The 23954-nt window shown below is 50.9% G+C and overlaps 2 protein-coding genes across 4 annotated transcripts in view; one reads left to right on the forward strand and one right to left on the reverse strand.

The window, feature by feature from the left end:
- LOC135968371 (uncharacterized) overlaps nt 1-16861 on the forward strand; it is a 239494-nt gene extending 222633 nt beyond the window's left edge. For all 3 annotated transcript variants that reach the window (XR_012428119.1, XR_012428113.1, XM_074025091.1), the window contains one exon: nt 11271-16861. The gene's annotated coding sequence lies outside the window, so the exon portion shown is untranslated. The remainder of the gene's footprint in view (nt 1-11270) is intronic.
- Nucleotides 16862-17778: 917 nt separating this feature from the next.
- The window catches only part of LOC135968620 (uncharacterized), a 45001-nt gene continuing 38825 nt past the window's right edge, over nt 17779-23954 (reverse strand). The window contains exon 5 of the mRNA XM_074026618.1: nt 17779-18188. Within this exon, the coding sequence (XP_073882719.1) occupies nt 17836-18188 (353 nt within the window). The 3' untranslated portion in view covers nt 17779-17835. The remainder of the gene's footprint in view (nt 18189-23954) is intronic.

The raw sequence follows: 23954 nt of genomic DNA on the forward strand, positions 1-23954 counted from the left end.
CACACACATGGAAGAGAAGTGCCGTGAGGGCAGGGGCTCTTGTTTTCCCGGATCTGAGCCTGGCCCTCAAACACTAGCCGAATACTAACACGATATCCAGAGGCAGAAATGCAAATATCCATATGACTTCAAATACCCTAAGGACCTAACAGGCCGAGTGGCCCATGTAACTATGGTGTGCTGGGCCATTCAACTGGTGTCCAAATCCCTGTCCAAGTGAGCTCTTTAATTTCGAGACTTTTCAGACAGCTGTTTTGTTGTTGTTGTTCTGTTTTGTTTTTATTAAAGGGATATGTTACAATTATAATCAAGAATATCCCAGGCCGAGTGTGGTGGCTCGTGCCTGTAATCCCAGCACTTTGGGAGGCCAAGGTGAGCGAATCACCTGAGGTCAGGAGTTCAAGACCAGCCTGGCCAACATGTTGAAACCCCGTCTCTACTAATACAAAAATGAACCAGCCATGGTGGCAGGCACTTATAATCCCAGCTACTCAGGAGGCTGAGGCAGGAGAATGGCGTGAACCAAGAGGTGAGGCTGCAGTGAGCCAAGATCGTGCCACTGCATTCCAGCCTGGGCAACACAGCAAGACTGTCTCAAAAAAATAAAAATAAACCAATACTCCCAGTTAGTTCTTCACCAATGTCAGATACCTCAGTTTAAAGAAAAATATGAAAGCATGTTTTCATATTTCAGTGTTGAATTTAACCATATCTTTTAAGAAGATATGAAGATAGAACTTCCTCAAGGATTGGGGGAGAGAAAAGCAGTTAAGAAAATCTTAAAACCTCAGGAGAAAAACAAGTATGGGTTAAGACCTCAAGGCAAAACTTTTTCTTTGCACTTTGATTTCAAAAGAACAGAGATGCCCAAATTATGAACTCTCCCATCTGCATTTTATATTCGTCTGTGTCCTTTGAAAGGCTGGAGATGGGATCCCAGGTTCCAAAGTGCCTGGCCATGGCTCACATCAGGCGGCATCTTTCACAGCCGTTTACTCCCCTGATTCTGCCTAGAGAGCTCTGTGGCCCAATTTACAAAAAAAAAAAAAAAAAAGTCCTAATTTACTCACGTTCATCACTTTCAGCAGAGTCTCAAGAAATGAGACAAATATTGAGACTCCACAGAAGCAAGTACTCTCTTCCAAAAAGTCAAGTGTCAGGTTCCCATGAGCCAGGCAGCTTGCTTACAGAAAGCACTGGCTGACTTGCTGGTTGAATGTTAAATGCATTTAAAATGTTAAGTGATCAAACGCCCCTCCTAGTGGGTGTGCGCGTTGAGCTGGCTGCAGTAGTGATGCAGACCACGTTCTTTCCTTTGGTTTTGCTTCAAGCAGAGCACCCCACACCCAGGAAGAGGCCGAAGGACGGCATCGAGGTCTAGGACAGATTTAAGGAGAGCTGCAGGCTGACTGCCTCATCTGCAAATAGTCTCTCATTTCAGAGAAAATCACTGAACAGAGTTCATAACACGTGAATTTTTAAAATTCATATTTCTAATTTCATCCCATTAGAACTTTTGAACCTCCACCTCCCACCTAGAGAACGTCAGCTCAAGCCGATCACAGCGCAGTGCGATTTTCTATAAATAATGTGCACGCCTGCATCTGAGCTGAGATGTGAATGTCTGGAATGTGCCTGCCAGGCCCAGGAGGAACTGCAGCAAGTGTGGGGACACAAGCCGCTAAGGAATCTGATTTGGAGGGAACTGGAGGCAACTAAAACTAGGTCCACTGGTTTTTCTTGGTAAGGTTTGACCAGGCAAACTGTTATCACTGTTGCTAATTTATGGTAATTGGCATGGGGACTTAACAGTAAGTAATTAGAGTAATTACAGAATTTGCTACTCAATTACAATGGCACAGATTCCTGAGAATGGAAGAACTGTTGCCCAGGAATAGAGTTCAAGAGGTCCTCCCCATGCTCCGAGGAACATGGCATTTCCACGCACCCCTGCTTTGGTCCCTGGCCACCACCATCCTGATCTCGGCCATCTGATGGCATCAGTCCCCAAAGCTGGAAACACCTGACACCTCTTGTCACCCTCCCATCTGCCCTGCCTTCCTCCAGTCCGGGATATTCAGGGATGCCCACATACAGGACCAGGAAACCAGGGTTATCCCAAACCAGTGCCTGCATTCAAAGTCCTCCACGGCAGCACAATCACCAATGGCCAATACTCCCAGAACCTTCCACCTCAAAACGGGAGCACATCTGGATTCAAGCTGACAATGCTGCATTCTCTTTGCCATGTACACATGGAGGCATGTCAGGTTCCACCTAAAGGTATCAGGTTCCACGCTGCTCAGGAGCCCAAACCTAGTCACTCTGCATGATCTCAATTCACCATCCACAGAGAAGCCTGCAGTTTTCCTCTGGTGCACGGTGTGGATGGTGGATGGTGGATGCATTTCCCCTGAAGACTCGGAAACAGAAGCCTGGCCAAGGAGGCCAGTCACCCCAGCCCCTGCAAGGCCCGGACGTGACCCTCTGCTGTCTGCACACAGTACCCAAGTCTAGCAGTGCTGGCTCTGTGGTGGGATCCATCTGGGCCTGCAGAGGACCCGGGGCACAGGAACCGTGCAGCCTGGCTGCAGCCGGAGGCCTAAGGGATCCCCACGAGGCTCTCCAGCCTAGGTGCCCTCACCACAGGCAGAGCCATGCAAGAGAGTTGCCTGCTGAACTGGAAACGCCCCAATCTGCTCAGCCAACACAGAAAGACAACAGCCACCTACAGCTGCTGAGCCCCAAAACGTGGCCACTGGGCCTGAAGGGTTGAATCTGGAATTTAATCTGTGAAGTTCTTTTCAAATGTGTTTAGCTATGTAATCAAATCTTTATTCTAATTCAATTTAAAGGAGCCTCTGGCTATGGGCTCCCTTGTCGGGCTTCACAGCTCCAGGGAGTAAGAATGGGAGAGAGAGAGGCCCAGAGCCTCTCTGCATTCTCCACGTTAATTCAACAAGTCATCATAAGGAAAGGCACTCCAGCAGGAGAGGTGTACACGGGAAGAACTGGGTTGGCCCTGACAAGCATGACCCCCATGGCATCACAGCTGCCTCAGGCAACAGGCAAAAGACAATGATGCCCACCTGGACAGGCCACCGGATGTGATGATGCACCCCCAAGCCCTAGTCCCACAGTAGCCAGAGACCACCTGCTGCTCATCCCGGGTGAAACAGGCAGAGCTACCGGAGCCCTCAAAAGCAGGAAGAATTAAGGAAGCGATTCCCACGACACACGTGACACTCCTTGGAGACAGACACAGGCTTCGCTGTGAAAGTGCAGAGGACGGTGGAGTCCCTAGGCAGGCTGCTTCTTCCAACGATCAGGAAGAAACCAGATCCATTTCCTTGTAGGAGAATCATTTGTACCGTGATTAGACAGAAGACAGAAGGTGGCTGATGTTATCAAATCATCAAGCACCTCACGGCTGCTTCTCCAAGGAAGGCCTGGAAACTTGCAGCCACCCGCGTAGGGGCCGCAGTGTTTACAATGGAGATACGGGTGACCGAGGTCTGGCTTCCTCAGGGAAGCTACATTTGAACTTTCACCACTGAGGAATCGGTCATTTACAGTCACTCACCCTCAATGCAGAAGAGGGCTCAAGACACTGCACCAGACTTCAACACTCAGGGTTGGGGTTAGGGTCAGGGTCAAATTCACAAGTTTTACAAGATGTATTTCCTTGGGATGCCAGAAGAGATGCAGCTTCACACCCCTGACCTCCATGGTTTCCTTAGCCCCTTCACCAGTGGATCTCACCAACAGATGACACATCCACGCCTCATCCATGGCAGCACAGAAAACCACTTGGAAGACAGCCACTCCCACCAAGCTTCCTGACTTTGGTGTTTAAAATCTGCATCATTTAAAATCTGCATCTCATACGTGAGATTACACTCCTCCGAACAACGACATTGCCACTGTCATTTCACCCAAAAGGGCTTTAGGAAGTGACACGCGGTCCAGACGCCAGAGGTCGCCGGCCGCCTTACTCTAGCCTAATTCCTTTGTGCCTGTATGGAGGCTTCACAGATACAGCCCATTAATGACTGTATGAGAAGCTCAGGGCATAGACGAACTCAGTGCTGAATTTTTTCCATTTATCACCCTTTGTTTTGTCCAGAAGACAGCTGAGAAAGGCGGGGGCAGATCATCTCCTCGAGTGTAATGACTCTAGCCACTTCTCTTCACCCCAGGTCACCACTCAGTCAACACCCTTTTGAGAAACCAAAGCAATTCTGTTCCCTTCACTCCGAGTTCCAAGCACTAAATTCCTCCGTTTTATCAATTAGATTATCAAGCAGCCGTTTGTAATCTGGACTGCAATCTGATACGAAATTTAAAGCTAATTTAAGTTGCGGTAATAGCTCCTATTCACATTGTAGATAAGGCATGAAGGAAAACTTTAATCTGTTCATAGGACCAACTTTGTAAACAAACCAATTATTCAAGCAATGATTGTCTTCAGTTAGATGCAAATTACTTTGCTCATAAAAGATTTTCCAGTAGGAATTTTTAAATCCATGGTCTGTCTTTTCTGAGCCTGTCTCTGCACCTTCCCCTGAGTGCACAGCAGGACTTCTCAGGGCATCCCATCAGCAGACCCACTGAAGAGAATAAGCCCGCAGCCCCCAGCCCAGGAATCAAGTCCGAGCCCCAGCAGCCCCTCGTCCAGCCGGGGCTTCCTCACCAGCACAGCACCCAGAGGTCTTCCAGGTTTAATGCCACGTGTGCGTGGAAAGTAGAGTGCTGGAAGGAACACAATAGACATTCAACAATGCAAATTCCCCCCTGGAACAGCCCAGCAATCCTCTGTACCTTCCCCCAAAGTACCCATGCTAGGCAGGCGTAGAGTCCGATGGGGGTGCCTAGGAATCGGCATTTAACACTATTCTGATGAATAAAAGTTTGAGAGGTCGGTCAGCGAGAGGCTGTCGTGGCCTCCACTCATTTGCAGGCTCTGAAGAGACACAGATTCAGGTAACAGGCCAGACAGGACAGGACAAGGATGGGGAGGTGGAGGGCAAATTCCATGGACCACCATCCGCCCCGCCATCCCCACTGAGACTCCGTGATTTAAAGAGAGGCAAAGCCAGGGAGAAAAGATGCCCGCACCACACGAGCGACTGAGATTTCACCTAAAGCACGCAGCATGTGGCTGAGGGCCAAGGTTGGGCAAGCCAGGAGCACAGAACGGGGTTCACTGGCCCAGAGGTGTCTCCCACACCCACACCCCGTGCAGACCTCCCAAGCACTGCCTGTGTCTCCTGCCTGGTTTAGTTCCTCCCCGCCTTCTACTGTGTTGGTTTCTCAGCCGCCACCCACCACCACACAACCCTCTCTACAAGCTTGGTGGACTGAAAAGAGAGGGGGCGGGTAAGATCTGGGCTCTGGGGCCAACGTCCTGCCTGAGACATTAGTTCCAACCCACCTAGCTGTGATGTGAGCCCCCGAGATTTCTCAAATGTGAGATGGGAAGCTAACTGAACCCACTCACCAGGACGGCTGTGCAGACTGAGATTACATATAGCCACACCTCGGCATCCACCACACGTGGGACCCCAGTCGTGTTGCCCCTGATGGGAATCCCTCTATCTATGCCCCTTCTGCTACCAGAGCCAACTCCCAGCAGTAGCTGTGGAGGGTGCATCCTCTATTCCCACTCCACTCCCCTCCCATCGCTCCACGCCGTGACCTGCCACGCAGCGGCCACCAGCAAATCCGGCCCCACTGGATAACCGACCACCAGCCCCCCCTCACTTTGGGGCGTCTTCCACTTGCAGTTCCGAAGCAGGCCGAGAAACCGCCCTCAAGGGCAGTCACCTGTTCCTTAGTGCATGTAATGACCTGCCACGCAGGACCACCAGCAAACCCAGCTCCACCATCCAGGCCCCTGTGGATTAACCGAACCCCCACCCCCCACCTTGGAGCGTCTTCCACTTGCGGTTCTGAAGGGGGCCGAGAAACCGCTCTCAAGGGCACTCACCTGTTTCTTATTGCATGTAATGACCTGCCAAGCAGGGCCACCAGCAAACCCAGCTTCACCGTCCAGGTTCTGGTGGGTAACTGCCCCCGTCCCCCGCTTCCTCCTGGGGTGTCTGGGAGGCTCAGAAACTGCCCTCCACGGGCACTCACCTGTTCCTTATTGCACTAATACCTCATTTACAGAAATCCACTTTGACTTTCCAGCACTGCAGTTGTGACAATTTAGCAATCCTGCTTGCAAGCTACAAGAGCTTGAGGTCACGTCCACCTCACCAGTATCCCAGAGACCCAGCACTATCCCACTGTGTTTAAAATTCCAAAATACTCCTTCAAAATGCTACTGGCATTTGCTTTGCACATAAAATGCTAACAACCTTCAAGTGAAACAAATATCTTCAACAGTTTGGTACAACGACATGTGAGTTACACATCTGCCAAGTTGTAAAGCCTCATGCATTTATAACATTTTATGTACGGTCAAATGGTTCATTAATATAAATTATGAGAATCTCTAAGAAACAGGTTTTTTCTGGCATTAGATGACCTAAGGAAAACTGGGTTCTGGCTGGCTTGCGGGCCTGTAGAGACAGACATATCTGCTGACACAACCAAGCTCCTTCCCACTGATGTGGCCTCATCCCAGGCCCCTCACCCGGATGCCTGCAGGCCCCTGGAGGAGCAAGCTGACCTGTCCACATTTCTCAAATGCACAGCTGTTGCTCACACTGCAGATAGAGTTCAAGGCACGAGCAGGCCACCATGCTAAAAATACCACGCAGCGTCCACGCCAGGTGACGGTGGTTTTCACTCCATCCCAAAGCCCCAGGTATGAGTTTACAGCCATGATTACCACATGGATTTTTAGACCCTCAAGACATACTTTGTTTCCTTTTATGCAACAAAGTTAAAAGACTATCACTCAGATATAGGCTCTGAAACTGTGGAATAATTATTTGGGAACAGAGCCTCTGCCAGATCAGGATTAGCACTTGGGAAAACACCCCGTGACCTCGGTCCACACAAACCCATCCAGACCAGAAGCCTCCCGCACTGTAATTTCTGTGGATTTCTGTAAACGAGGTATTACTGCAATAAGGAATAGATGAGTGCCCTTGGAGGGCAGTTTCTGAGCCTCCCAACCACACGGCCACGTTCAGGCTGAAGCCGCACCACCTCCAGAAACACTGTCCCTCGCCGAGGTGTGCCTGGCTTCTCCCTTTTTCCAAAACTTAACAAAACTTGAAAAGGACAGGTCTGTGTAGAAAAACACAAACTACTTGCGATTCCTCTTCCCAGTTCAGGCTGTAGGAAGCTCGTCTCGGCCCTCACCGTGTTCTGACTGTGGCTTGGTTCCCATAAGAAATAAAGTCAGAATTCTAGTCCCTGTCTCCTGGGCAGTGTGGCAGGCATACATACCTTCAGTTATATGAGGAAAGGCGTGGCGAGCCCCCTTCCTTCAGTAAAACTGCACAGTTCCCAGAACCCTGATGCCATCTCCCTCACACCACTGTGAACACCTGGACAGAGCACATTTCAATGCGTGCACATTTGTGGGCTAGTTTTCTATTTCTCCACTAAATCACCCCAAATTTAGCGCCCTAAACTCTGACTTATTTTCTCACATTTCTGGAAGCTGGAGTCCAAAACAGGTCCCACCATCTAACGTCGAAGTGGCGGCAGGGCTGGCTCTGGGGAAGCCACCGTCTCCTTGCCTCCCGCAGCCTCTAGAGGCTTCTGCATCCCCTGGTCCATATGGCACCCACTGTCTTCAGGACCCACAGTGGCTCTGACGGCCCCTCAACTGGAAGACGCAGAAATGTCAGGAGCCCGGGAATCTAGTGCTAAGGCCAAGCCTCCCCACCCTCCCAGCTCCTCACACACTCCCGTGTGAGCTAATATAGATTCCACTTTAACTAGTGTCACCTGTGTAAGGGGTAAGTGCCCAGCTGTGAACTGGTTAACCTCGCCCACACAAACCCCGAGAATAAACTCACAGGCCATGGACCACTCCACAAGCAATAAGTGACCACCTGCTCAGGGACCTCCATGCCCCAGCAGAGCCCTCCGGTACCTCCTTGTGAGCTCAGACTGGCAGCAGGGTTCTGCAGCGCCACAGGGCCCTGGATAAAAAAGACAGCTCCCATATCGGGAGGCACCGCCCGCGGTTGGGTTCCCAGTACTTTAATAGCCCAGGTGGACAAGCCGGGGCGCATGCAACCCCATCACCAGAATAACGGCTGCACGTGGCGAGTGCACGGGTGGCCACCACTCAGCCCAGCTGGCCGCGCTAAGCACATCACCACCGTGACGCCCAATCAGATTGAACTGCTGGAACAGTCCCAGCATCGGCCCCCAAGAACATTCTGGATCACAATTCAGAGTAGTGATTGCGATCAGGGCCACATGTGGCTGAATGTTTTTACAGGAGGACACCACAGCTGGACTGACGCCACAGCTGGATCTGGCTGGACTGAGAGCATTTCCCACTGGACATTCTTACAACACCATTTTATTTGCGCTTTATTAAACTTCTATGGCTTTTTTCTGCTTATCTACTTTATGGGAGTGTTTCTTGTTCTTATGACTGCGGTGATACTTCAAGCTACAACTATCAATGTGTAAATTAGTTTGGAAGTCGCCTTATCATTAAACATTTCACAAGCAAGCAGTCAGAGGCACCTAACCCGGAGGCCTCTTTTCTTCTCTGAGCCAAAGCTACCTTGGACTCAAAGAAAATGGCACATGGAGGGGGGCTGGATCTCCAGCGCCCATTCCTAGGGAGCCCCCTGGGGAGCAGATATGGAGGGAGAAGCCCTGGGTTATGGCACTGTCGTACTAAAGAAAAGTCTGTTTGGGTAATGTAAGCACCAGACTTAAGAGATTAAGCAAACCATGAAAAGAAACTACTAACCACAGCTTCTCCAAAACAGAACTAAACTCCCTTCCTTTAGTTTGAATTGGAAAAGCAGAAGTGATGATCAGGATACAAAAAAAAAAAAAAAAAAAAAGAAATGACACAGTATCTGAACACAGGAGAATAATCAAGGGCCACTGTCTCTTCCTGTGTCAGTGGGAGCCTCGCATCTAAACTGGATTTAGAAGGTTGCTACTTTGGACTGAAAGGTATCCCCAACTCTAGTTTGTAAGCAAGTGGAGCAGAATGCTTCAATTATTTCAAGGTTTAGCGGTAAAGCTCTGCAACTCTCACAACCATTTTAATTGGTGTGAATTTTAAAGTGACTCAATCTGTTGGCTGGAGTATCTAACGGCTTAACCACGGGGTCACGTTGGAAAATTTTTCCAATTGCTTTTGTTTTTCCTACTGAAGATGCATTTGAACGTTCTTGTAGTTTGCAGTTGGCTGGTTCTGATGTTTGGTCCTGAGGAAGCCCAAGTATCCGTAGAGGAAGAATCTGAAACCTCAAGCCACTCGAGTGCTGTCTGGGCAGATGGAGACCCCAACCCGAGGGCCACTGACGGGCTCAGCATGGGCGCAGGGCCGCCCGATGCAACAGGCCACGTATTTGCCGGTTACAAAACATCATAAGCACACACCCCCAGGTGTGCACACACGCTCTGTACACATCTGTCCCTATCAACACCAGCACACACCCCCAGGTGTGCACACACGCTCTGTACACGCTCACGTCTGTCCATGCCAACGACAACATACACCCCGAGGTGTGCACACACGCTCTGTACACATCTGTCCCTGCCAATGCCAGCACACATCCCCAAGGTGTGCACACACATTCCATACGCGCTCACATCAAGGTGTGCACACACGCTCTGTACACACTCACATCCCTCCCTGCCAATATGAGCACACATTCCCAGGGGTGCACACAGGCTCTGCACATACTCATGTCTGTCCCTGCAGCCTGAGTCAAACAGTCACAGAGAGGCAGAGGAGGAGGAAGAAGGATGCGATGGGCACTAAGGTCCTGGGCCAGTTCCCCTCCCTACCTCGGGAGAGACCCCTCATGTGATCCTGCCATCACTCACCCTTCCGCCTCCATCCTCCATCCTCCCACAGGGATCAGGAGGATGCCCACTGCACAGAGCTGTGATGAGCATGAACAGAAGATGGCAGGAGCTCACGCCAAGGTGCTGAGCACGGGGCCTACGGAGTGCTTCTTTCTGCTGTGGCTGACATCATCAAACAGAGACTGACACAGCTTCTGCAGAGAATGCCACTTGCTAAGAAACTGAAACGTGTGACCTAGGAGCCTGTGAAGGTCTAAGAACAAACCAACAAACCAAATGGTTTTGTTTGTTTTTCAAACACCATAGCCTGTTTTTTCTTTTTTTTCATGCTCTACCTTGGGTATCATTTAGTTTAATTTCAAAGTAAGTCCAATAATTACACAAAATCACAGGACTGAGCATGGAGCATTGTTTCACTTCATGTCCTCCAGCCTTTAGGACACATTAAGGAAAGACATGATTCCAGGATTCCCATTAGAAAGGCTGCCCTGAGGCACCTGCTGGGGCAGCCAAATTGCAGCTGTTGATGCTGCCCCCAAGCTGCTTGGATGAAGCAGAAGATTCCGGAGATCTCCTCTCTTCTGCCCCTTGTCCAGGAGAGAAGGTGGGGGGAGAAAGGTGAGAGAAGATAGGAAGAAGGAGAGGGGAAGGAGGGAGAGAGGAGGGGAGAGGGAGGGAGAGAGGAGGGGGGAGGGAGGGATAGGGAGAGGGAAGGAGGAGGGGCATGTTCCATCCACCAAGGCAGCTACACTGCAGAGAGAATGGAGGGTGTGTTGCCTCTCAGGACAGCAAGTTCAAGCTGTTTGTAATTGTTAGCATAAACAGTGACCAGCTGAGGACAGGGCTGTCATTGGAGTTGGCGTTTTATTTTCATAGTTGATATTGGGGACCTGGACCTAAAGCAGCGTGCCTTGCCCTTTTGCCAGATGGGCCTATGCTTCTCTATACTTGAGTCTATTTGACTAAATACCCGATATTGACTAGGAATTATGACGTGTAGGATACCCCTTACCACAGTAACATCAAACTCATATTCTAAATGCAATTTATTCAGGGACTGGCTTCTAACTCTGGGTGGGAATGTTAAGCTCAGTCCAGTTCAATTCAGTAAGCATTTATCAAGAAACTCCTAGACCAAGAGCTCTGTTAGACACTGGGTATGGGGGGTGATGGGGATACGAAGATGTGGAATTAGAACTCGAGAAGCTCAAATGCTTCCATTTAATTCCCTAGTGCAATTACTAAGCTTCAACCTGATGGCTGTAATGTCTAAATTCACTTTTTCTTTATTCCAGTTCTACATAACAAAGCACAAATAATCACAGAGGAATGATTCTGTGTTGGACTATTCAGTGGACAGAGAAGAGCATTCTGACCGGTGTGAGACACTGTCTTCCTTCCCAGGGAGCCCGTGAGGTGGCTGCACAGAGCACACGCGTGAAGATTCAGGAACACGAGCATCAGGTGATGGGAGGGGCACGGAGGCAGCACCAGAAAGATGCCTGCCGAGAGGCCGCTGCAGCCAGGCCGGCCGGGAAGGTCACGGGAGTGGGCGCAGGCATCTCCCTCCAGCCGCACTTGGTTTTCATGAGGACGCGTGCACGGAAGGGGATGACACCGAAATGCTGTGGCGCTGAGGGGAGGAAGGGAGGGACACAGGGCTGACGGCTGGCCCCCACCCCTTCCATCCCTGCCCCTATGAACGCTGCCAAAATCAGCCCCAACGGGGAGAAATGAGGTGGGTGAAAGAGGTGGACAGACTTGGCTTCCATGGAATTCACAGATTCCAGTCATTAAAAATCCCTTCTGAGTTTTCACCTGGAAAACTTTGCCAATGTACTTAGGGACAAGAGGCGGAAGATGAAGCCAACACAATTGGGCTCAAACTGCCACCCTTCTCCTTCTCTTTTCATCCACCACTCTCCCTGGGCCCCTGAGTGTGAGAACCAGGAGCTGCACAGCCCAAGGGTGCAGCCCCTGACCAGAGGAGGGAGCCGCACGGCGGGGCCCCCAGCACGTGGATGGCAGGATCTGTGCTATGTCAGTCCCAGGGCCCCAAGCAGAGAAGGCCTGGGGCTCCCAGCTGAAGTTTTGCTGTCTACTCTCTCACCAAAGTCGAGAAGGACTGAGTGGGACCAACGCTGCACCTGGTGGCTCCTCAGTGGCTGCCGATGTGGTCCTCAGGCTGCAGGTGAGACCCTCTAGGGAAGCCCAGACAGTGGCGAGAATGACAGCCACGAGTGCTCCAGTTGCCCCAAAACTCCAGCATAGCCTGAGGAAGGCAGCGCCCGCTCAGATCCCCGTGCAGGCTTGTGTGGCACACTGGTGAGGCACACAGCACCAGAACATGGCACTTTAAGTGGCTTTGTGGGGTGTAGGAACACAAAGTGTGGTCTGGAGTGGCTCAGAAGTCACTCCCACCAGACTGTGGGACCCGGACGGCCCCTTTGGACGTGGCTGGAGTCTCTCCAGGGCGGGCTCCAAAGTCCCAAGGATGAGGTGAGCGTTGGTCTTGCTCTGAGGAAGGCCCCTGACAAGTATCCTGAACATGCAGGTACACAGCTGGCTGACTCATCTGAAGGGACCTGCTGAACTACGAGCTAGGGACAGCTAGAGAAAACTGCGTGAACCTTTGTGACTACTCACAGGTAGGTAGTACTGCCTGAGACACAAAGGTAAAGAATTAACCTGAAACTGCATATTATAAAACTTATTTTTAAATGATGGCGCTTAATTGAAAAGACTCCCAAAGACTACTGCATTAGAAAGTGACAGAGTGAAACCGTGAGGCTGACCACAGGAGTCCCTGGAAATTTCACCAAATGTTGTGTCAAAACTGGGAAACAGAAGAACTGCACCTGATGAAACATTCCATTAATCACTCGAGTCCTCCCCACATACGAAGCTATGTAAAAAGTGTTGCCAGAAGGTAAAGTGAGCAGGAGGGCTGTGAACACACAAAGAGAGAGCCACTTCGTCCACGGACCACAACAAAAGAAACGCTAATGAGTGCCGACGACACGCTGGAGTCCAGGGCTCTGGGCGCAGCTGGGACGGGGACACTCAGGGTCCCACTGTCCAGATGGGAAACCAGGGTGGAAACACCAGGGAGCCTGTCCCAGGGTGCAGAGCTAGTGAACAGTGGTTCATACTGCGACAATCCCAGCTGCCAGGCTCTGGGGCTCCTCGGGACAGAATCCTGTTGACTTCACTCTGGGGTGCGAGAGGCGGCAGCATCCCCCAAAGGCACCTGGAGAAGTGGTGTTACCCTCCATCCCCTGTCCCCGGCGTTACCCTCCATGCCCCTGTCCCCGGCCTTACCCTCCGTCCCCCTGTCCCTGGTGTTACCCTACTTCCTCTGTCCCCAGTGTTGCTCACCATCCTCCTCACCTCCAGGCCCCTCTCCCTGTCCTCCCTCGTTTTCCTGTTCAGCCAGAGCACATCACATGTCTCTTCCCTTTTCAAGAGGCTCAGCTGCACCCAGAGGCATTCCAGCCTATTCGGGATGGGGCACACACCCTGGGATGGGGCACAGCACAGGGCCGGAAGGGCCTGAGACCCTCTCACTGTCGCCCAGGAAGGATGGAACAGCCCACGGTCATGCTCATTGTCAGGCAGGATGAAAACTTCTGTGTCCGAAATGTTCTTTTCACTGGAACTGTTCGGACCATTCGTGAACGAATCAGTTAAATACCAGCAAGTGCCACTCCCACTTATTCTCTGGCTAGTTTTCCACCCACCAGCAACCACACTCCTAGGAATTATCCCTAACGCAGAATCAGCGCCTTGTGCCTTTAGGAAAACCTCTTTCTCTCCAGCTTTGTCCTCCTTCCACAAAAGGTGCCTCTGACTGCCTCACTGGCTGTACCAGGATTTCACTCGGCTATGGAGGAAAATCTGCGTGGGGCTCAGAGGTGGGTGGTCCCTGCATGGGCAGCAGGTCTGTGACATCCTCCGAGGAGCCTGGCCCAGGCCTGCCTCACACGCCAGGACTCTGCCTTCTGGCCCTCGGGCCCCCGAAGCTGCTTTCCCTCCAGGTGTCATGCCCCGGGCAAGAAGGCCGGACAAGGGCCCAGGGCTGCTGTGGGTCAGGAAAGCCTCCTGACACCTCCCACTCCAGGACCCCCCATCAGCATCCCAGCATCTGGACCTGTGTCACCAGCCGCTCCGCCGTACAAGAGAATTGGATTTTCAGCTGGGTGTGCTGCTTCCCTAAACAAAGTAGGGTGTTGTTACTCAGGAAAAAGGAAAAAATTGGCATCTTCTTGGCAACCCTGCGACATCCAGCCACCGGTTCTCACCATCCCAGAGATGTCCATCCAGGGCAGATAGTGTCTTCAACCAAGCGCCACTGACCCAGAAGTGCAGTAATTAGTACACTTTCACCAGAATCACCCATTCCTTCACCTTTACACCCAAGAAAAACATGTTTGCCAGGCAAATTAGATGTCCAGGAGGTGTAAGGAAACCCCAAGCCTGCTTTAAGCCTCAGACTTTTGAGACCGTTGAGGGCTGTGCGCACAAGAGCAAGGCTGCACCCGAAAGCTCTGCTTCTGCCGGACGTCATGGACAGACCACACGGCTCAGCCACATGGACCCTTCCAGGACTTCACGAGAGGGACTTCCGTGGTACATGCAATGATGTGCACTTCGTTCAGCCTCGAACAGACCACGCCCTCGTTACAGGGTCGGTGGTCCACCTCCTGCCATCAGCCCCCCACCTCACCGAGGGTCTGTGTCTGCATCTGAAAGAACTTTGCTGTTTTACCTGGGTACCAAAATGCGGCATCGCGATGTTTAAAGGTCTTTAAATATCAACACTCCGGGTGCAGTCCTTGTCACTTTAATGCGGTCACTCGATGCAGGCCTCACTCACAACTCTGAGGTAGCTCATACCTTCCCTACCTAACCAAGGAAGAAACGAAGGCATGGAAGGTGCAGCTCCTAAGGAGCAGATTAGGATTCAAACCGGTGAACTTCGTCACATGCTGACCTACCTCTCAGGCTGAGATAACGTTGAAAATTAACCAGGTAGAACAGCGTTCCATAAATCAGCTGGAAATGGTCCTTGTGGATGGGCCTGTGGTTACTCCCTGAAGAACAAGACCATTAGCCCAAAAATCCACCTGTGTCACACTCAAATGTTTACATATACAACTATTTTTAAAATAACCCAATCAAGCATGTTCACAGCCATTTAGAGCCATATAGATTGTCTGCTTCGCTGACAATCAACCCAAGACCTCTGTCGGCAAAGGCCACGGTGCCAGGTCCAGAGAAGGCGGGACAGAGACACAAGCAGACACAAGCAGGAACCTTTCCATCCCTGGAAGCCTCGCTCTGATCGGTCCGTGAGGACACGGTACAGACCGTGGGGCACAGGCAGACGGCAGGCCAGGAGAAGGGGCTGCAATGCCGGGAGGCAGTGCTTTGAGCTCTAATGGATGGAACACTGCTAACCAGTGAAGGTGGAGAGAGGGCACACGTCTGAGAGCATGTAGAGGCAGCAAAGCACAGCCAGCCTCGGGGAACCAGAAGCCACAGGGACATCAGGTTGGGTGCTGCTGTCTGCCGGCCACTGGCTGGGGGACTGTACTGGGCCTGGAGGGACATCCCTGACACTCCCCACCAGATGCCAGGGGCACCCCCAGCCCCAGGTGAGAACCACGGATCCCATGGTGAATGAGGCCAGCCTGTGGGAACTGGGCTGGGACAGCTCTGTACAGCTTAATAGGAAAGTTGGGTTCTATTTTGTGGGGTTTTGGTCACGCCGATGGCTAGTCATGGCTGTCCGTCAGGAAGTGATTTGAGGATAGACTAGAGAAGGGGCTGCCAAGACCAGCGGAGCATTCGCTGTCTGGGTCTAAGGAAAAGGAAATAAAGGCTGGCGATGTGACAGTGGGGGGGGAGCACAGAGCAAAGGAACTGGTGGAGACACAGGGCTGGCCCCGCACAGGGCTTTGAGCAGCTACCCGGGGGTTGTCCTATTAATTCTCCTCATGGCCCCAAGAGGCGGCTGTGAGGATCCATCTCCTGAGGACAGAACTGCTCCAGAGCCACACAGCGAGGATCCACAGAACCAAGATCCGGGCCAGCTCCAAAGCGGGTGAACTTGACCCCTCAGCCATGGTCCTAAGACAGGGATCGGAGCCCCCTGGACACACAGACACAGGAACTGCAGGAAGGGGAAACGGATGCCCCGGACCAGTGGCGGGACCCAGGGTTTCAGCCCTCCAGGGCCACTGGGACCAGCCACTGCACAGGTGGACACATGATGCTTTAACTCGCGCTGGGGGAAGGAGCCCTCACTCTCAGGGTGGAGACCGCAGCTCGATCGGGCCGGCCTCCCTGCTGGGCACAGCCTGAGCCACACAGGATGCTGAGGTGCCCCAACGTTGGGGTGCTCAGAGCCACTCAGCTGAGATCGTGGTGCTTTCTGTAACCACCCTCGTTTCTTCACGGTATAGATCTGGACTCCATCCTTTGCAATGTGTGAGGTTCTAGGAAGAGGCTGGCCAGCTGGGGAAGTGTCCTGGGCTCTGTCCCAGTGATGACGAACTTGGCTCCCCACAAGGGCGGCCTGTTCACCACAGTGACCCCCGGGGACCACGCCTGCACCCACCTTGCTGAAGATAATTCACTTCTCATCCGTGAAAGAATAAAGCTAGACTAACTCAATTTCACACTCACTTCCAACTTTAACAACTTGTGTTAGGAAATCAAAGACAAGGACTCTGACCACGTCACAAACCCAGGAAGCAAAATCCGAGACTAACGGAATGATGCCACCTTCGCAGTTCCGAGCTTTACTAGTTGTTTTTCTTTTCTGGCCTGTTTTTCTCTTTTGGTTTAAATAATTAAAGACCCTCGTTGACAAGAAAAAAAATTCTCTATGAAACTAAAAAAAGTGGTTCTAATTAAACATTTAAACATTCTTCCATATGCTTTATAAACAGTTGAAAGTACAGCTCTACTTAGTGTTAAGTACTTTAACCAAATGAAAGGTTAATTATACAGACTGGCAATTATAAAAAATAAGGCTACATATTCGTGGCATCATGAATAATTAATAAGAACCGTTTGATTTCATTCAGACCAGGGATTCTGTGCTAATAGGCTCTTAGCTGTCTTGAAATAATGGTGAAATTTTAAAATTACTTTTGTACTTAAACACGTCCCCGAAGTGAAGCACAGCGGTTAACATCCATCATGGTGCCCAGCAGAGCGACCCGCCCTACTATGGCCGACACCCTGATTCCCGAGGGCTGCATCCCGGGGCTGTACTCGTGCAGAGAACGTTCAGGAAACAGACCAGGTGGCAGGAGGGGGTCTTGTCCTCAAGGAACCTCATGAGTCTTGCTAGGGGGACAAACAGCGAGAGAATGAAACGGGCAGCCACGGAATCTGGACAGCGATGCCCAGGCCCCGCCATGCATAACCCCTGGCTGGCACCTCCCTGAGACCCGTCTGGCACAGGCAGCGGCAGGGTCCGGCCCTTGGAGCGCAGGGATGGCAGAGCAGGGCCATCAAAGCGGGTGGCATGCCGACAGCGGCTTCTCCGCAAGAGCTCCTGGCTCTCAGGGAGCTGAGGGCTCCTCAATGGGAAATTCTGGCTGAGCTCCAGGGGAAAGCGGGTGGGAGGCCTGTCTCCTCTGCCCCCATCTCCTCTGCCCCAACCCTGGAAGAGGGTCAGATATCAATGCTAACTCTTGTGCTGACTCAATTAAATCAAACAATTCAGAAAACAAACTTGCTTTAAGTATTAATTTCCTAAAAAGAACTAACATGAATTCAAATAATTCACATAATTAAAATGATTTTAATTGTTAATTTAATTAAAACATCTCCGTTTTCACAGCATCATGTACCCTGGTACTTTCTCCTTATTGCATTTCCCATCTTCCAGGGCAGGTTTCCTTCCACCCAGGGCAGCAGCGACTCTGGTGTCTCGGGTATTCCCAGGCTTCCGTCAGCCCCTGGGGGGCTTACAGTTCTGCAGCGGTCTCCATCCTCATTAATCTGCATAAGAACATCCGTCCGCAGGGATGTCCTGTGGCCCCGTGGCCACATCTGACGTGCAGCTAAACGCTGGGCGTGTCGCCTGGTGACAGCAGATGACACAACTGTGGGCAAGGTAGCACCTCTGGGCGCCGACACTCTCGATGAGTTTTTTACAAGACCATTCTTTAATGGGTGAACCCTGAAAGGAAACACTAAAGATTGTTTTTAACTATTTTTATATCGAGACAAATCTTTGTCAAACGTTCACTCAATGCTAAATGTCACTTCTCCAGCCAACCCCTTTAAGAATACCTAAAACTTAAGACTGGAATGACGCTTTCAAACACATACTCTACTCATGCATTCCCGAGAGCAGAGAGCAGCTTAATGTTTTCACGCTACACAGGCATGAAGTTTGGCGAAGGCATTTTAATATTTTTACCTGAATATTTTAATAAAATCAAAAGATCATTTTCACTCTAATACTCTACTTAGAATCTAATTTTCCATTAAATAAACAGTCAATGTTCAGTAACCCACATGCTGATAAACTTTTGAAAACTTTAGAAAGTATTAAGTATAATCAAAGATTACTTTTAATTTTCGAGCTGGTAAGAGCCTGTGTCAGGGAACAGAGTTGAGATTGAAGAGATAAAAGCACGATGATTTTCTTAAAGAAAAGCGAAATTCGTAAAAGAGACCAGGTGATTATATAAAGAAACACAGAATCCGTTTTCAGAAATGGCAAACATTGACCACAGAACACCAGTGTTGCCCGTGATGAGAGAAACAGTTAAAAGGAAGAATTCACGGTGGCCCAGCATAGATCAGGTGTGGGAGGACAGAGACGTGATGAAATGATCCTCCTTCTAACTTCCCAGAAAGGCACAAATGGCCAGCACTGTAACTGAAGACCACGCAGGCACCAGTGTGAACTCAGACTCCATGGCCAGCACCGTAACTGGAGACCACATGGACAATGGTGTGAACTCAGACCCCACGGCCCGCACCGTAACTGGAGACCACACGGGCACCAGTGTGAACTTAGACCCGACGGCACGTGCCTGGGCTGCTCCAGCCACCACCAGAACCTGTTCTGCAGCTGAACTGGAAGCTGATTCTGGAAGGAACTGAGGAGCATGAGGACGAGATCCTTCTACCTCAACAGGGATCAATTTTTTAATGATTTCTTTCTTTTAGAAAACTGTTAATAAAATACTTTGTTCTAAAATGACCAGGATTTCAGCAGCCTCTACATTCCTTCATGTCAATCAAAGCTTAGGCACGTGGGTTACTTCACTGTTCGCGACACCCTTTTGAAATAAAACCCGGGGCCGCCTGTGTACCCAAGAGCCTGGGCACTGAACATTCAGACAAAACGTCCAGGGCGAGAATGTTCACGTCCCAGCGGTGCGGTAGAGTGGATGGGGGGAGTTCGAGCCACAGGTGGCCACGCCTCCCCTGCCTCCGGCCAGTGCCCACTGCTCACGCACTCCTTCCTCGGCCCATCCTGAGCCACGGGGCCCTCGCGTAACCAAGGCCACTGCGGTACCTCCAGGAACAAACTGGTTACAGGTGGACTGCTCTCTACGCAACGTACAAAGATTGTTTTTAAAACTGCTCGTCTCTGGAACTTATCCCAGTAACAGGCTAGATTAAGAAAACTGACTAAAAACAGTAGGAAGAAAAACTCACTCTACCCGTTGAGGCAAGAGAAATGCACACAGCCTCTGAAATAACTGCAGAGGAGTTTTCCTGGGTTAGGTACGCGGTGGGGTGACCCTACCCCATAGCGGGGCGATGGCACATGGTGGGAACCAAGGAACATCTCCGAGTAAATGTAGGAAAATGCACTCAACTCCCAAACAGAGAGAGAAACTGCCTTTTTCCTTAAAAGCTTCTCTCTTTTATTCTCAGAAAGACTCTCTTTGGTGTCTTGACTGCTGAAGGGACAAGCCTGTCATCCCCAGAAAGCAGCCCTGGACAGTCTCCAGATCCTATGGCCCTCAGGCCCACCTTGCCTACTGATGATCCCACATTACGAAACCTAATAATCAGAAAAAGCCTCCCAGTCCGCAGCTCACAAGTGACATTTTATTCAGGGAAATGCTAATAAAAACCTGGGGCTCTGTGTAAACGCTGTCCCCTAGGTACTGAGGCTCCACACAGATGGCACACAGGGAGACAGGCCTCACCCCTTCCTGGTGTCCCATGTCTCTCCTCACATTTTATTAGCTGCGTTTTGTGACGGTTTGTTACTTTTAACCTGACTGTCCAAGGCAGCTGCACTAAACTAATTGTCCAGGGCAGATCCACTCATAATGACCATCAGCTCAGAGTTGGAAGTAGCACTGGAGAATGAGGTGGTGTCAGGGCACTATGCTTCCCTGCCCTCTTTTCCAGGGATGCCAAGTAAGTTTCTGCCATGGCTGATGATGTCAGCACTACACTAACATTACTTCAACGGCAGGCCACCAATTAATACTTAATGAACAATGCCCTTAAGAGCAAAACCCCATCTCTGCCAAAAATACAAAAAATTAGCTGGACGTGGTGGTGAGCGCCTATAATCTCAGCTACTGGGGGACTGAGGCAGGAGAATTGTTTGAACCCAGGAGGCAGAGTTTGCAGTGAGCCGAGATTGCACCATTGCACTCCAGCCTGGGCAACAAGAGTGAGACTCCATCTCAAAAAAAAAAAAAAAAAAAAAAAAAAAAAAAGAAAAGAAAGAAAGAAAGAAAGAAACGATTCTCATGACCCTGTCAACATCTTCAGTTTTTCCCAAGGATAGTGTAAAATTATCACACAAAACGTAAACCCAATTAGATCAACGTTCTCTCCTCACCAATCCATACCTAAATCCATATTTCAAAATGGTCCTCAATTTTTCACAATTTAAGAAGACTGAGAGGAATAACCATGAACAAGCAAGGTTTACACAGACGTCAGTCTTCCCAACTCTCGCTCAGGAGCTCACCCCAAACTCCTCCTGTGGAATCAGCCCGGATAACAGTTCCTGGTGGCCGCACAAGAACAGAGGGTCCCACGAACCCATGACAGACCCCACCATTCAGCCCCAGGCAGAGGAGGGAGGTGGACGGTCACGAAAGACAGAAAAGCAGGGAACTGTGATTCTTCTGAGTTAATGCAGGTGATTGGGCCAAAAAACAAGGCACATCCACCTGTGAATGGGGTGAGCTCCCAGCTGGCTGTGCAGAGGCTGTAGATATGAAGGAACTCACTTCCCTGCACACTGAAGTGCATGAGCATCTCCACATCGACCGCACCTGGGCTCTGCTCGCCCCTCACAAACTAAGATGACAGTGGCTGCTTCTGGACAGAATGTCAAGGACAGATGGACAGACATCCTGGACAGACACTGTACAGAGACCAGGGGCTGGGAAGGGGGAAGCGGCACAGCCTTGGGGCCAGCAGGGGCGAGGCCAGGAAGCCTCGGTGAAGGCCTGCATCTCCTCATCCAACAGAAGCAGGAGGGGCCACCCAGTGAGGGCTGCAGCTGCGGTGAAGTGGCCAGTGGGACATAGCAGGAGGCCGTGGCCAGCCTTACCCCCAGCCCAGGAGGAGGGGCCCAGCTGCGGGCACTGCCCCGGGAGCCAGAATCCTGAGCCCCCAGGGAAGGTGGGAAATTGCCCCTGGGCACTGGGTGCTCAGGCTGGAGGTGGTGAGACCTCGAGGCCCTGCAGTCGGGGAGGTGAGGGCAGAGATGGCCAAACTGCAGCTCAGTGAAGGGCTTTGTCAGGAAAGGCCCTCAGAGGCTGCCTCACCAGCCAGGGGGAGGTTACTTCCAGCCCAGAGGCTCAACAGGGCCCTCGGTGGTGATGCTTAACCTTGTCCTCTGACAGAGGACCATCGAGACAGAGTCACTCAAACCTCTGCCAAGCTCTGCACCCAAATGAAGCTGTTACCACAGACGCTGAGGCAGGTAGTGCTCATCTCAACTCTGTACAAGTGGTTTATTTAGCCAGTTCTCCAAATTCTTAATGACAAACCACACTAAACGTGTGTTTTCAGTATCACCTACGCTCATAGCTATGTATAAAATAACTACCACAAGGAAAACTAGGTGGTGAACCCAGGAGGAGGAAATCCCCACGACGAGTCGAGAGAACACCAACGGACCGTTGGCTCTTCCCGGCTGAACCCAAGAGCACTTGGCTGGGCTCACTTCCGTTCTAATTTCCAGATTTATTTTTACTTTCCCACATTTTCATTATGAAAATGTTCAAACATATTTAAAAAGTGGAAGAACAGTACAACGAGTGGTCAAGTTTTCTCCACGTGGAGCTCCAACAACTGCTAACATTTCGTTAGATTTGCTTTCTCACTCTCTCTGTAGATCAGACAGAGAGACAGATTTGTTTCTTCTCTGGAGCCACTTGAAGGTGAGAGGCTCCTGCTGCCTCACCGAGTCCTCAGGCACACGTTCCCTAGGAATAAAGGCCCCTCTGCAGCCGCAGTACCATCATCAGCAGACAAGAATGATTTCAGAGCATCGTTGTCCAGGTTATGTTCAGGTAGCACAATCGTTCCGAAAACGTCTTTTCTATCCGGGCCACACACTGTGCTGAGTGACTCTCCTTCCCCGTCTTAGTCAGGGACAGCCTCGCACCCCTTTTATCTGTGATCTTCACTTTTCGAGAAGATCATTGCATTGTCCTGCAGAATATCCCCTACCCCAGAGGCATCTGTTTCTAGGGCCATCATGAAATTCCCTACTATGCACCTCCATTCCCTGTAAACAGGAAGTTTCAGTCTCGAGGCGCGATCACCTTCTGTCAAATGCTTCTCGGCAGCTTCCGGGTGAGGCTGCTGCTTCACGAGGGGCGCGAGCTCCTACTCCTGGTCACTGACGGCACGGCCGCGACCAGCACCACACCCCGAATCAGAAACGTCTGGAGGGGCCGCGGGCAGCCGAGACACCTGGAGGTGCGAACGGCACAGGCGTGGGGCAAGAACAAGGTCAAATCATAACGGAACGTCTGATTCCAGACACTTCCACCTGGGTAAGATGGTGACATCTCCCTAGCAAGTATCTGAAGCCAGAAAGCATGACAGAAAATTCACGACCTGCCTTCGTTCACCCAGGCTGCTCTAACAACACACCACAGGCTGGGCAGGGGCTGGCAAATGACACAAGTTCATTTCTCACAGCTCTCAGTCTCAGTCTCAGGCTGGGAAGTCCATAGTCAAGGCCTGACAGGTTTGCCTGGTGAGGGCTTCCTGGTTCATAGACGGCGCTTCTCACTGGGTCCGCACACCATGGAAGGAGCGAGGGAGCTCTCTGTAGTCCCTTTTCTGAGGGCACAAATCCCATTTATGAGACCCTCACGACCTCCTCACCGCCCAAAGCTCCCCCTCCTAGCACTATCTCCTCGCGGGTGAGGATTCCAACTTGTGAATCTTGGGGAGACACAAACATTACAAAAGCCCATCATTTAATTTTTTTTAAAGGCATTTTTGCTTCTGCAAAGTCTCAAGATAAAATCAAAAGAAAGAGGTCTGAGTCAATCCACACAGTTCTCCCAAAAAGGGAAGTGATCAATTGCCACCACTTTTTATCCGAGACCTGCTGGGTGCCCCGGTCTGCATGACTGATTCTAAAACGCCATCCTCTCCTCTGCCACTCAGAGGTCAGAGTCAGTCCAGAGCTTAACACCAAGGCAGAGCTGACTGAATGACACCAGCTAATCCAGTAAGACAAGCCAAGACTCCTGCCCAAGGCCTAATCCTTCCCCCAGGGAAACATGGAAGGGCCAGACACCTGGCAGCCCTTCCTTCCTGCTCTAAAGCCCCAGAGACACAGCGCCGGCCAGGTGTGTGCCTGGGGCAATGCACAGTAACGTCAGCTGGGCACCGAGTCTGAGAACATGTTATCAAGTAAAAATGAAAACAAGACTGCTGAGAAAAGTTCATGCTTAATCACCTCTGGGCTAAATTCTAAATACAATGTTATTTCA

The sequence above is a fragment of the Macaca fascicularis genome, chromosome 19, assembly GCF_037993035.2.
Source record: "Macaca fascicularis isolate 582-1 chromosome 19, T2T-MFA8v1.1".
Lineage (NCBI taxonomy): Eukaryota > Metazoa > Chordata > Mammalia > Primates > Cercopithecidae > Macaca > Macaca fascicularis.